Here is a 14,931-nt window from a genome sequence, read left to right as displayed (position 1 = left end):
AGGCATTTTTATTCTGATCAGGCGTTCATTCTGAGGACCTTTGTCCATGTAACCGCAGTTGATGAGGCTTCATCAGCCCATCGCTACCTTGAGTTCCCCATGGAAGAACTGGTGAAAGTTTTAGTGGAAAGGGAGGTCTGAGTATCACCTCTGTGACATCTGCCCCCGTGACCTGCTGATAAGTGGAACAGGATGGATGGAAAACTCAAACTTTTTTGAGAAACAAGATTTCTATCCTAATACCGTTAAGTTCTTTGACTAAGATTGTCCAGGTTTGGAGAAAAAGGATTTTACGGCTGGGCCAAAGAACATAATTGGTGTTTCTTAAAACCACATTATTGGAAACCAGAAAACATTCGAAATCATGTACAGAAATAATGAAAGTATTTTCTTTGTCTTAAAATCATAATTATTTTAATGAGATAAAGACTCTGGGATCTCTGGGTTTGTAATATCGGTTTCTTTTATAATTTGATACTTTTTAAAAATGTTCTTTCCAACTCTGAGGGCACAAACTCCCCTTCCTGTTGTTTAGAGTGGGGGGGGGGGGGCAGCTATTTTTATGAATGACGGACCCCCTTCAGAATTAGTTTATTTTAAATTAAAATGATAGGAGACCCTAAAAACATTTGAAATCCTCAAATGTTTAAGTGGAGCCAGAACAGGCAAAAACTCACTATAGAGAGAAGAAAACCCTGGACTCAATCCAGTGGGACTAAACAAACCGACACTCACCACCCAGAAGCAGAGACACGATGAGGTTGGAGGCGATCTTCATGCTGCAGAAGTCGTGTGGGTCATCGCCCCCCTGCAGACTTCGGATCATTTCTGACAAAGCCTCTGGCACTCCTGACTCTGCAAACTGCAGCTTCAGAGCATCTGAGGGGAAAGCACAACAGGAAAGCTGCGACACATTTTTGTGACGCACAGAATCAGCAAAGTGTTTTTTTTCTGTTTCTGCAGCACATGCATGCAGCAATCCAAGGTTGTCTGTCTTTTCATGATGTGGAAAACTGCAGCCCAACCAAACACTCCACTTTGGGGCTCTGCTATATGCAGACTTTAGGTGACTTGGTCCTCATGCATATTTGCAGAATTTTTTGATTTTTTGATAATTGTATTTAAACTCAATAACTGATTTGAGTACACTTGTTCTGATTGTCATGTTCTTGGGTCTGCAGGATACTGCAGGTTTGTTGGAGCTCCGGTGCTGAGCAGCAACTCCTGCTGCTTGATGGGGATTGATGTCAAATGCCTTTTTTTGTAAACAAGCTACAGTGGCCAAACATTGTGAAAGAACCTACCACTTTCCCCCAAGGATCCCAAAATTTCCAAGATGACATGTCGGCGTTCGGCATCAGGAGCTCGCCTCAGCTGAAGAATCAGGACTTCAGACACGTCCAGGTCTGCCAGTGCTTCCCTCGCACAGTCTGGAGGCACACATGGAGGAAAACAAATAAACTGACCATCCATCCATTTTCTAAACCTGCTGAATTCCCATTTGGGGGCTGGACGCAGTGCCAATGGCTTAGGGCAGGGTTCACCCATAACAGTTCTCCAGTCCATCACAGGGCCACACACAGACAAACAACCAAACAGACTTACACCTAAGAACAATTAGAAGCACAAGTTAACCTATGAAACATATTTTAGGACTGTGGGAGGAAGCCGGAGAAAACCCGAGCACGCTAACTCCACACTGAATAGACCCAAGTGGGATTCAAACCAGGACCGTCTCACTGTAAGGCAGGGGAGCTAACCACTACACCATTGTGCAGTACATCCCAGCTATATTATTAGGAGAGAAGAAGAAATGCAGCAGAGGGGGGGCTCCATAAACAGTCAAGTCCTCATTCGCTCCAAAACAAACTTAACGATGAAGCTCACAGTCTGGTTTCAACAGTTTGTCATCCTCTTTGGATAGATTTACAGCTTCGACAACTGTTCTGAAGGTTGACTATTCTCAATCTTTTGTTTCATATTTGAGACCTAAATCATGCTCAAATGGGGGGGGGGGTGTCCTTTGATTGATGGGTCATCAGTTAATCTTCCTATTTTTGGGAAATCTTTGTGGGATTATGTCCTGAAAAACTGGCTTTAGTTCAAACCAGCGAGTGATTACCTGTCCATCTATATCTACAGTCATTGGTCAATCCTTTTAAGATCATACATGTCACTCCTTGAAGGAAATGTTGCCCTCAAGTCATGACAACAATGGTCTCTTTTGTGACAACTGATTTTTGTGGCTGCTGGGGCTCATGGTTGCCATGGATACCTCGTCTAGATACAGGCCATGGATGTGGTGCATCAGTGTCCAGGCCTAAATTTGGGAGAGGTTGAGGTTGTGGGGGTTAATACACGAAATAATTGAAACTCCTCGAGGATAAGAGGCAGATCGAGCTACACACAATGGTGTGTTACAACTGATGGAAAGTTACTTTTGCTTCACTAGGTTATGATTCATTTCCACACTAAACACTTCCCAAAGATGAATCTTTAGCTGTTCTTCAGTACTTTGATGAAATGTGCCAGTGAAGCATCATCACTGCCCCACTTTATGATGAGGCACTGAAAACAACAAGGAGGAAAAAACAACAACATGTTTTTGGCACATTTTAGAATTACAGTGCTAAAAAGATTGTTATTTCTGTAAACTGAGAATTTGTTCTTTCGTCATGCATGTAGGAAAGATATGATGCAGCACAATAGGAAGTGAGATTCCCAGCTAAATGTAAATGCTAAAACCCGTGGACGGGAATGTGGTAGCCCTGTGTCTGTCAGGATTTGACTCGCAATGATGCTTTTTCAGTTGCCGAATTGAATGAGACAAAGAAGTCAAATCACAAACATTTAATTTCCCCTCCTTTTTATGTTCTCATTACCCAACTTCCAATAGTTTTGGTGTGAAATAATGTCAACAAATATACATGTGCTCCAAGGTGGTGCAGTTATTGGCGCTTTTGCCTCACAGTGCAAAAACATGCTTCATAGATGATTGGTGTCTCTACGTTGTCCCTAGGTGTGAATGAGTGTGTGTGTGTGTGTGTGTGTGTGTGTGTGCGTGGGTGTGTGTGTGTGTGGCCCTGCAACAGACTGGAGACCTGTTTAGGATGAAGCCTGCCTTGATCGTACAGTAGCAGGGATAGGCTCCAGTAACACTTTGACCCCACAAGGAATTCAGCAGGTTCTGAAGGTGAATGGATATAAATACATGCAAATGAAACACACATCACTTATTTATAAATCTGTATAATTACACCATTTATGTATTTTTCATAAAACATGCCAAAGTTATATTGGACCTCGTGCTGTAAGTTACTATAAAAATATTATGATGTTTACAGGAAACAGTTGAAGCATTAATCAACAATAGGAAAAAGACAGTATATGGCAAAAGTTATGACAGTGAAGATGGGTTTTCTTTGAAAGGAGCCAATGTGGGCTTCCACATGTTGGAGTACAGCAGTGGCCAAAAGTTTTGAAAATTACACAAATAATAATTTCTGCACAATCTGCTGCTTCAGGGGTTTTCAGGAAATTTGTCAGATGGGTTGGAACTGAAATATGATCACAAGGATTTTATAATGATCAAAGGTTTTTGTTGGCAATCACTCTGAGTTTATACATCAACTCAACATTTGTAGTGTTGATTTTCATTTCAGTAAACTGAAATGAAAATGCTTTCAGGCATCCCCCCCCCACACACACACATGTTTTAAGGCAGGACATTTTTGTGTCTTTACTGATTAGTGGCTGATAGTCACCATTTATTGACAGAGCATTTAAAAATTCATCAAATAACGTTTACAATGGTCTCCCTGCAGTTGACTAAGTCTGAGTTATAGGGCCAGTTTACAAACAACTTTTTTTTTTTTCATTTCAGTCAGACAACTCATGCAGTAGAGAATGATTTATTTCCAGATTTTCTTTTAGTTTGGCATAAGGCTCCGTTCAGACACAATAAAAAAAGATTTCCATAGAAAAGGTCGGGTGTAAAACTACCCCTCACGGAGCTCACAGGTGGAAGCCGGGGAGGAGGGTGGGGCGACAAACCCAGCGCTCATGGAAATTGATGAAGAGGCCGTGGATTGCACACCTGGTTCTTTAAGTAGGACGCGGAACAGGTGATTTGATTGCAACCGCCTGCAGGGAGGAGTAAACACGCTGCTGAACTGCCTGCCTGAAATTCTCCCAGGGTCGTTCATTTTGTGAAACTGTGGATGACACTTTCAAACCAATAAGATTCCATTGAGGTATTCCATTGAATTATAATTCTGTGGTGCATGAAAACAACTGTGACCATTGAGAACTAGGGTTGTGCCGATGGACGATATCATCGTCCATCGTGATGGGTGACTGACATCCCGATGGAGAGACCACCATCGTGATGCCACGCCCCCGCCACGTTGCGAGTCGACACCATAAGCCGCGGTTACATGTGAAAAATATCTTGATGGGATCAATGGTCGGATTAGAATCCAACCGTGTACATGGGCCCAGAAAAATGTTTTCAGAATATAAAAAACGTTCACTAAGGTCACACTTTCCGTCGGAATAAATCATTCGCACATGCGCAGTAGGGTTTGAAAACCGGAAGGATATAAATTCCGCTGAGCAGCTTTTTTTTTCAAACTTTATTGAATGTAACAATTCAATACAAAACGATGTTAAACAGCGCCGAGCGGCTATATATATTGACATGTCAGCTCGGTAAAATACGAGACGATCTTCTAAACGTGCTTTTAATAATGTTACGGTTATTATCAAACACCTGTTCGCTCATCATTTGAATTTTAATCCGTGTGGTCAGTGCTTTTTCTGGACGGAGCCAGGATTAGCAGTATGCTAACACGGGCTAACAACATTAGCTTTGGGTGGCGCTGCATGCTGTGAATAACATCAGTCTTTATTTAGTCGGGACACGACTGGAAACACAAATCCACGTGATTGATTGATTGTTTTCTAAGGACTGAGCGACATTTCTGCTTTGAAGCTCAAACCGCTGTGTGTGTGCTGACGATCCGAGCTGTCCTCAGACACACACTTTTAGACCCGGTTCTGAGTTCGGTAGCTCGTAGCCTCGTACCCCTAGAGGTGCGGGACGGATCGCAGTCTTAAATATTCCACACACACCGCTCATGTAACAAAGCACCCCCCCTCCCTTCCCATCAAACACAAAGCTGGAAGTCCGCGCTCCGCCGGTCCACTTCACTAGTTAAGTGCGGGAGCGGACTACTTCTTTTCTATTTTGTTTGTTACTTTTTTTGTTAAAGTCACTTCCCTCAGTTTATACTGGATCATTGCGGATTAGTCATTAGTTGGGAAATAAAATAAAAAAAGTAAAATAACGAATAGCAGTTGTATAAGAACGAAAAATGTAAAAATAGCCCCCCCCCCCGACGATGTCATCGTCCATCCCGATGGTTGACAGCAAACAACGTCAACGGCCAATTTAGGGGACATCGCCCAACCCTATTGAGAACAGCTGGCGACGTAATGTTGAGCAATGTGAAACAGTCACGTGATCTCCCTGGTTCAATCAGAGCTCGGAACGTTGCTTTGAAACAAAAGTCCCACTGGAGATTGGAAAGGTTCTGGAACACAAGCTCGATCTATTCATCACCTTAGTTTTCATCAAACCTTTGTAACTACAAGAGATTTGTTTGAGTCGCTCTTGCTCCTACGTTTTCCTCCACCAGCCAGCCATAACAGTAAAAGATAAAACTAGCAGATATAAATCCTCTTAAGTCTGATGAAAAAGTAAATTGAATCTGGTCTGTGGTATAGATTTTATGGTCCAAAATTGTTGCTATTTAAATTGACTGATCAACTTGACTTTGTCTCTGTCTCAGAGTTGGTGTTTTTCCTTCACTCTTTTACTTTATCGATAAAGCTCAAGAACACTCACCCATGTCAGCCAGGTTACACAAAGCCAGCAGACAGACGTTGACCAGCGGGTCGTTCTTGGGATACTCCCTCATTATGGAGACCAGTCTGGCGATGACGCCACTCTGGACTAACTGGTCTTGTTGGTATGCTGATAAAGAAGAGAAGTTTAAAGAGAAGGAGCTCACTGTTGGCATAAAAACACGATGTTGGAAACCTAAATTTAGAAGAAACTGGTACCAGAAAGGTCTAAAGGTCAGACACAGAGAAAAAGTAGGTTTTCATTCCTGATTTTTATTAATCTCTGGAAGCTATTTCAAGACATACGGACTAAAAATCATATTTGCTAAAACGTTTGACCACTGTGGCTTTTTCAGTGACTTGAACGCGTGGTGAAACATTTCAGGGAAGATGATTAGCCTTTAAGTTGATATGCTGTGACTCGGCCTCAAGACAACATCACTTGGATGAATGAGAACCCTCATCAACATTTTCTATCAATAATTTCCTGACCTTCCAGTAAACATGAAACCGTTTTAGATGTTAGACAAAGATGCACCACAGACCGTGCTCTGGACGGCAGTGGAAGAAGAGCCGGACATTTAACCCTTGTGCTATCCTATGGGGTCAAGATGACCATTGACGTGTTATTCAGGTTCAGAGCACTGTCTAGTGGGTCTACATGACCCAACTCCCAATGTTAAAGTGCCTAGGATAGAACAAGGGTTAAATGACGGCAAAGCTGAGGCCTTTTGTTGCCAAAAACCTCTAAATGTATAGCCCAATTGCCCTAAAACCTAAATGAGTTATAATAAAAAAATATTAACAATAGAGACTACCCTCACTGGTTTTTCTTGTAAAACTCCAGAAATGTTGGGGGGACAATCTGAATGCATTAGCTGTGAACCAGCAGCTTCCCTGATCCCGATGCTCTTTTTGCATTAAAAACCTTCTTGGACTGCAGTTCTGTTGTGTTCAGCTGCAGCAGGTTATGTCAGCCTGCTGCAGCACAGACCTCTGATCATTCAAAGTGGACTGTCGGAATAGCTCACCGTTGTCGAAGCAGATACGTCCGATGGCCCTGCCCGTGTTCAGCAGCATTTCCTCGTTGTTGCTGTCCAGATGTGGAACCAGAGCTTTGACCAGGCCGGCCTCGATGCAGGACTCCCTCACTGCAGCTGGAACACAGGTGAACTGTGGTGAGGAACGTCCTCTAAAATGTCTCTCCATTTTTCACTGGTGACTTCTTTTATAAATAGTTTAGCCACTGTTTGGATGTGTGTTTCTCCTTGAAGATTTTCTTTTCAGAGGAGCATTTGGCTCCTCTACCCAGTTCAAGATGGACCCAAAGCTGTTTTGCAGGGGCTCCATGTTAAAGATTTGAAGTGTAACTCTGTTAAAACACCTTTTTTAATATGCAAGTCTTGAAAAAGACCTTGAAAACAGCATCACCTGACTTAAGAAAGCTAATGCAGAAAAAGGTTGTGCTGTAGGATTCTGTCTTTCAGAGAAGCTGGACCTTAAAGGGTTGATGTTTGATCATCCGAGCATTTTCTTTAGTTCTAACTGCTGATGGAAATTCAGGTTTGATTTCTTCTTTGTCTTTAGATGATCCATTTACAAATCTCTGAGACAAATTATTCATTTCCATGTAACCATCTCCTCCACATCTTCATCTAGACGATATGGTAAAACAAATAAGATCTTAGATTTTTCATTCCAAATTCAAATTTTAATGGATTTTTTTCACCCTCCTTTTACGTTCTTTTTTTTAAACACAAATTTACAATGGCAGAATATATTTAATAAAAACTATTTTGTTTTAACATCTCCTTTGGAAATTGTCTCTAACACAAAGTTGAACTAAATCCAAGCTGTAAAAAGTTTGTAGATCACTGCAGCAGATGTTTTGTGAGCTAACGATAACTTGAGCATCTCATAAAGAAAACACAACACGAAATCAACAAATGTTGACATTAATTCATCATTTTCTCACTAATGGCAGCTACAACCTTCAAACTGATTTTGCTGCATTTGGCTTGATGCTTGTAAGTCTTAACCCCAGAGGTCAACAGTTTTTGACTCATTGTCCAAAAGATAAAAGAATCTACACGCCAAATTATTACATTATTAAAGACAGCTTGGAGTGGAGGTGTGTGTGTGTGGGTGTGTGTGTGTGTGTGTGTGTGGGTGGGTGGGTGTGTGTGTGTGTGTGTGTGTGTGTGTGGCTGGGTGGGTGGGGGTCCTCGGTAAACAAGACATTCTTCTGGATGAGTAATTGTCTTTACATGGAAATTGTTTCCTAACGTTAAGAACTTCATTTGTGTTTAACCCCTTCTGTGTATTTATCCTTTTGTAACTCGTCTGTTTGTCCTTCTGAATTGTTTTTAAAGATCAAAAGCTGCATTCTGTTGCTTCTCTGTAAATTTTTAAAGAATCAACTCAAAAGGCTTTGAGAACACAAACCTTCTCGCGCCATCTCTGCCACCACCAGAGCCACCTGGCAGCTCAGACTGCTTTTGCGCAGCAACACCTGCGCCAGTGAAGGCAGAATCCCACTTTTGGCAATTTCAATGGCAGCATCCTTCTCTGTGAAGACAAACACTACTGTCAATGTATTAAACCAACATAGAGTTGTTCATTGAAAGCCTGGTCCCAGAATACTGACACGGAAACAAAGCAACTAAAAATGGGGGTTCGGTTAGAAACAGTCGCACCCCATCTTTTTTTTATGCCCAAAAACACTAGGAGGACACAAGTCCAGCACAAACAAGAGGAGATTCCTCAGGGTGTGTGTGTGTGGGGGGGACTCTGATGAATTATGGCTCAACATTTTATAAATAAATAATTCCCATTCTGTCTTACTTTTCTCTAGGAGTCCAGCCAACACTGTGTCCAGATGAGGCTTCAGCTCCTCCTCAACCAGGTCTGTGCTAACACTGATTGCTTTTAAAGCTTCGCTCACAGAGTCTGCAGCAACATAAACAAGAAAAAAAGAACAATTTTAAGAACTTCAAAATGAACAGTTTTTCCTTTATGTTTTACGCTGTTCGTTGCTTAAACAACATATGCATTTAAAGAGCAGAACAAAATGGATACTTCACTTCTTCATGTTCGGCAGATTTGAATTCAAAGATATTTTTAGAGCTTTCAGAGATGCAGTCAAATGAAACTGCAGACAGACTTCATTGAATAATCCTCTTCTTCACAAACTAAATAACTAAAAGCAGTTTGTGAAAACAAAAGGAAAAGAGGAAGTTTGTGAGAACTTTGGTTTTGTTGACATGTTGATTCTTGGGATGGGTCTCAATAGTGTACATCAAAAATTATGCTGACAATGTTTGATCAACCTCAGACGTCTGTCTGATCAACTCTTAGCAGGCTTTCAGGGTATACATGGGGATCAAAAGTTTGGGCCCCAAGGCAAAACATTATTTTATTGTGCATAAAGAAGCCAAGGAAAGATAGAAAAGAAGGCATCAGATGACAGATGAGGCATTCTTGTATTTATTTCCGTCATTTACCCTTTCAAAATAACAAACAGCAAAACAACGTTGTGACCTAAAGTTTGGGTAACTAGTACCTTTTACTGCTGCCCCTGCGAGTTATATCAGTGTAGCACTTGTGTCAACTTAACCAGCAAAAGCTACACAAAGTTACTAGGTCCTATTTACGAAGAGAAGAAAAAAAACAACAATGTGTTTAAATAACAGAGGGCAGGTTTATTCCATTACCTTTCACAACACAAAATAGAAAAACAACATAAACAATAATTTGTTCCTAAAACTGAATTTCTTTTACAAAATAAATCAGCTTTATAAAAAAATAGTATAAAATAAATTGTCCTTTGTCTTGTTTGTGCACTCAATTTGTTCTCTACCCGGGTAGGATAAATGAATGTGTATAGGTATATTCCTTATCTCTTGTCCTGTCAGATTGGGTTCAATCCTGTTGATGGGAATCAGTAACAGCTGGCCACACTGTACTTCAATCTTCAACAGGATACTCTCGTTCTACACCTGGCTCGCCATCGACTTCCAACGAAGAATTGTAGTCCGAGCTACAATTGAGGGTCATCAAAACAATTCTGCACATAGTACAGAATAAATCAGACACATTATAATCTATATTTCAAGTGAGATCTCATCTTTCAATAAACTCAGTATCTTTTCCCTGTAATTTGGAAATTGTTTTTATGGTTTTCTTTTTTTTAGTAGTTCACCAAAACCAATTTACAAACAAAAAATTCAGTAATCCTTTTAACAAGTATTACTATTAGTAAAAGGAATTTCCCTTTCCACAAATCTGAAAAAATAACTGTATGAATAAAGTTTTAACGAATAAAATTATTATAACCATGGTATAATACAATTCTTTTTAAACAATGAATACTTCAACCACCTTTTCAATTAACTTTTCAAAAATTACATATTCACGCATATTTATACCAGAAAGAAATCAAATAAAGTAAACATTAATAACACAGTTAATACACAAATTAACATTTTCTACATACTCCGAATTGTTTTGTTCCCCTTTTTAACAGAATTTAATTTAAAACATAACCGTCAACTCCATATACAACTCTTTCCTACTCACTGGAGTTTCCAAGAATTCTTAAACACGACACGTTCACAACGTAGCCGCTCTGAAAATGTTCTTTCGGCACACAACGTAACCGATCTCAAAAAACAAAAAGTAGCTTCTTTTAATTCTTCAACTTCTTCTTCCGTCTATAACACTGCCGATCTTTCTCTGCTGGTCACGCAGCTCCTTCTCTGCCTCGTGCTTGCAAGAAAAAAACACGCAGACACAAGATGGCACCCTCCACAGAGCCCTGCATGGTATGCCTGGAGGGCCAAACCATCTCTACCGCAAATGAAAAATTAACCCTTTAATTGCCAGTAGGAAAATTAACCCTTTAAAAACCTGTAGCAAAAATAAATGCTTTTTATAAGTGGGCTACACCCTCCCCCCCAAAAAATAACATGAGTCCCATCATGTTACATCGTGTCAATAACTATATCTCATAAACTAGATGGTGATCAGTCTCGTGTATAGAATCAAGTGCGCGATTAAAACCTTCCAATAAACTCTGAGCAAAGGAAATCAGAGGCGTTCCAAGCTGCGGATAATGAAACCGACACGGTGGTGTTTTTAACCGCTCAGACTTTCTTAGTGCTGTGTCATCTTCATGTAATCCCTCTGTTTCCTCCCTTTTTTCGGTCTGTGTGACAACAACTTCATCGACAGGGGGTGTTACATTCTGTCCCTGACTCAGCATATGATCCCCTGCATCTGTCAAACACTCGGTACGGCTGTTATCACTGCCTGGAATTGACTGCGTCTCATCCATGCTAGGCAACTGAGCTGCATCATCAGCCTCCTCATTACGGAGAATTTCACAAATGTCATTTCCTGTCTCCCCTTCCAACATTTGCTGAGAAACACTTTCAGGGAGAGGTGAGGGGTTTTCAGGTCTAACCTGGTTACTGGGCATTTGACCTTCTGGAGCACTGGAAAGGACCCCTCTTTGGTTAATGTCATAAACTTTGGTAAAGGTCTCAGTGTTACTCATAGGCTCACTATGTAGCATTTCATAATCCTCATCAGAATCAGAACATTCTTGTTCAGGATTCTGAGACTGAGTTTGTCTAGTTCTGGGTGGACAAGAAGGTTTTGGTATGTTACCCTCATTTTCTTCCATTTCAGATAAATTTCCACAAGGTAGTAGAAGATCCCTATGAAGGGTTCGAGCTGGAGCATCCCCATTCACTGGCTGAACCATGTACACTGGCAAATCTCCCATTTGCTTCAAAACATGATAGACTGTGGGCTCCCACTTATCAGCCAGTTTGTGTTTGCTCCTCAAGCGCAAGTTTCTTACTAGAACTCTGTCCCCCACAGCAAGGGTGGATTCTCTAACACGTTTGTCAAAATGCTGCTTGTTTCTTTTGGCAACTTTCTCTGCGTTTGCAAAGGCACTTTGATAGCTCTCCTCCAGACGAGCTTTCAAGTTCCTGACGTACTGAGAGTGTGTCGGTGTTTGTGCCTCTTTGACTGGCAAGTTGAATGCTAGGTCAACAGGTAGTCTGGGTTGCCTGCCAAACATAAGCTCATAAGGACTGAATCCAGTGACTTCATTTTTCGTACAATTGTACGCATGAGCGAGTGTTTTGACGTAATCACGCCAGTGAGTTTTCTGCTCATTTGTCAACGTACCCAACATACTAAGAAGAGTGCGATTAAATCGCTCCACTGGATTACCTCTGGGATGATATGGACTCTTCCTTACTTTCTTGATACCAGTCAAACAACATAGTTCCTTAATCACCCGAGATTCAAAATCTCTACCTTGATCGCTATGGAGCCGTTCAGGAAACCCATAGTGCACAAGGAACTGTTCCCAAAGACATTTTGCAACTGTGGTTGCCTTTTGATTTCGTGTAGGCAAGGCCACTGCATATTTTGTGAAGTGGTCTGTTATTACCAAAATATCCTTAGTATTTTTACTGTCAGGTTCCAATGATAAAAAATCCATACAAACCAATTCCATTGGTCGTGTTGTCCTGATATTGACAAGAGGTGCCGCCTTTTCAGGCGGGGACTTCCTTCTGACACATCGTCCACAGTTTTTTATCTTTGCTTCAACATCTGCAGCCATTTTTGGCCAATAAAATCTAGATCTTACTAGATCTTGGGTCCGTTCTAAACCCATGTGTCCCATGTCATCGTGGAGGCACCTGAGAACATCAGACCTCAAAGCCATTGGAAGTACAAGCTGATAAGTGGTCACCGTATCGCACTGCCTCCTTCTATACAGCAAACCATCTCTCAACTCAAGACGCTTCCACTCCTTCAGCAACAGTTTCATGCCAGGGGATCCATCTGTGATGTCACGAGGCACATTCACGCCTGCTTTTATCAACTGCATCACTTGACTGATGACTGGATCCCTCTCTTGATGGGTTCTAATATCACTGTCAGAAAAAATTGGAATTGCAATCTGAGCCAACAAATCATCATTACAAACATACTCATCTGGTACAGCATCTGCATGTACTGCAAGAGACTCAACCAATGTGATAGAAGGTAAGTAGCCCTTGGTTTCACTTAGGAGATGTCTTTAGCACACAGCAGCCACTCCATCAGGACTCAGTTCATGTTCTTCTTGCTCGCATGGTGATGGAGACAACAGATGCGAAGTGAACTGTTTTATGTGTTCTTCTTCCTCTTTTGAAGCAGGATCATCAGAAAGGCTATGATGAGGCCGACGAGAGAGCCCATCTGCATCTTGATTAGCCTTTCCAGCCCTGTATTTAAGGTGAAAGTCAAAAGTAGAAAGAGCTGCCAACCACCGATAACTGGCTGCGTCTAACTTGGCAGAAGTGAGAATATAAGTTAAAGGGTTGTTGTCAGTTACCACCTGGAATGTATTGCCATACAGATAGTCATGGAATTTTTCAACAATAGACCATTTCAGGGCCAAAAATTCCAGTTTGTGAGCTGGATATCTAGCCTTGCTTGGAGAAAGTCCTCTACTGGCATAAGCAATAACTTGCATTTTGCCATTCTGCTCCTGATACAAAGAAGCACCCAAGCCAGTGGTGCTAGCATCAGTGTGGAGAACATAGGGGAGTTTAGAGTTTGCAAACCCCAGTATCGGAGCAGAGGTCAATCTCTCTTTTATGCACTCAAAAGCTTCCTGACAAGAGCCTGTCCATCGGTCTGCAAAAGGCTCTTTCGGATTTCGATATACTCTCTGGCAGGTGGTTCCTTTTTGTCCCTTCCGTAATGAGGGTAACCTGCTGTTAGTTCATTCAAAGGTTTGACGATTTTGGAATAATCTTTTACAAAACGGCGATAGTAGCCTGCAAAGCCTAGAAAGGACTTCAACTGTTTTAGAGTTTGTGGTACCGGCCAAGTTTTTATAGCAGCAATCTTCTCAGGATCTGTCTCTACTCCATTTCTTGAGACAATATGTCCCAAGTATCTTACTGATGTTTGGAAGAACTTACATTTTTGTGGAGAAAGTTTCAGACCATTTTCTCTCAAGCGTTGGAGAACATGCTCGAGCCGCTTCTCATGCTCCTCCAGGGAATCAGAGAAGACAATCAAATCATCAAGGAAAACCAGAACTTCTTCCAAGTTGATGTCACCCATGCATCGCTCCATTAACCGCTGAAATGTACTTGGTGCATTTGTTATTCCCTGAGGCATTCGATTGAACTCCCAAAACCCTAAAGGGCAGACAAAAGCTGTTTTGGCCTTGTCACTCTCCTCCATTTCAATCTGGTAGTATCCGGACTTCAGGTCCATGACAGAAAACCATTTTGAACCGGACAGAGCTGAAAAACTTTCTTCAAGATTTGGCAATGCGTAGGCATCTTTAATTGTCTGCGCATTAAGTTTCCTATAATCAACACAAAGGCGAACATCGCCATTTTTTTTCTTCACAACAACAATAGGCGATGAATAAGGAGATTGCGACTCTCTAATCACACCAGCTTCCAATAGAGTTTCAAGATGTTTTCTTACTGCCTCATAATCACTGGGATGTATAGGCCTGGGTCTATGTTTAAACGGAGTCTCCTCTTTGAGCCTTATCTGATGTTTGACCTTCGTGGCATGGCCAAAATCAAGGTCATGGCTTGCAAAGACATCAGTGTATGCACTGAGTTTTTCTGTAACCCTTTCTTTCCATTCCTCAGACAAGGGTGAATCACTGAAATCAAATCTCAACTGGTTGTCTCCAAGCTGTGTAGAAGACAGAGATGAAATTCTGGAACAAACAGCAGAAGCAGATCCTCCAGTATCTGAGACTTGAGTGTCAAAAACTTGGTCAACAACATGTAGCTCAGCAAGAGCGCAATGTTTTGGAAATGTTACATCATGGTTAGTCTCATTTCTGATCCACACGGGGACTTTCTGTGGATTATGAGGTGGTACTGTGATTAGACAACAATCAACAAAAGTTCCCCCAGGTAAAATGGCTGTACTTGGTTGCTCGACAACAGCCACGTTGCCACTTACAGTAGCTTTGGC

The 14,931-nt window shown here is 41.4% G+C and overlaps 2 protein-coding genes across 5 annotated transcripts in view; both read right to left on the bottom strand.

Annotated features, from left to right (window-relative positions):
• LOC101165120 (rap1 GTPase-GDP dissociation stimulator 1-like) overlaps window positions 1-14,931 on the bottom strand; it is a 62,891-nt gene that overhangs the window by 32,203 nt on the left and 15,757 nt on the right. For 3 of the 4 annotated variants that reach the window (XM_020699741.2, XM_011492565.3, XM_004084335.4), the window contains exons 2-7: window positions 8,752-8,856; window positions 8,353-8,475; window positions 6,939-7,064; window positions 5,909-6,037; window positions 1,305-1,430; window positions 736-879 (exon numbers count right to left, since the gene is read on the bottom strand). In XM_020699741.2, the coding sequence (XP_020555400.1) occupies window positions 736-879; window positions 1,305-1,430; window positions 5,909-6,037; window positions 6,939-7,064; window positions 8,353-8,475; window positions 8,752-8,856 (753 nt within the window). The remainder of the gene's footprint in view (window positions 1-735; window positions 880-1,304; window positions 1,431-5,908; window positions 6,038-6,938; window positions 7,065-8,352; window positions 8,476-8,751; window positions 8,857-14,931) is intronic. The other variant, XM_020699740.2, reaches the window with a different exon arrangement.
• Window positions 8,873-13,957, bottom strand: LOC111948734. Its single transcript, XM_023963073.1, has 2 exons — window positions 10,486-13,957; window positions 8,873-9,973 (listed from the first exon to the last, which is right to left on the bottom strand). Exon 1 carries the CDS (start codon window positions 12,818-12,820, stop codon window positions 10,907-10,909), a length of 1,914 nt encoding a protein of 637 aa, XP_023818841.1. The 5' UTR covers window positions 12,821-13,957; the 3' UTR covers window positions 8,873-9,973; window positions 10,486-10,906.

This window comes from Oryzias latipes, chromosome 15 (genome assembly GCF_002234675.1).
Source record: "Oryzias latipes chromosome 15, ASM223467v1".
Taxonomy (NCBI): Eukaryota; Metazoa; Chordata; class Actinopteri; order Beloniformes; family Adrianichthyidae; genus Oryzias; species Oryzias latipes.
This window is presented reverse-complemented; position numbering and strand designations above follow the sequence as displayed.

Excerpts from the sequence above, each read along its gene's own strand:
- LOC111948734 (XM_023963073.1), bottom strand. The coding sequence starts at position 12,820 with ATGCAGTTGATAAAAGCAGGCGTGAATGTGCCTCGTGACATCACAGAT.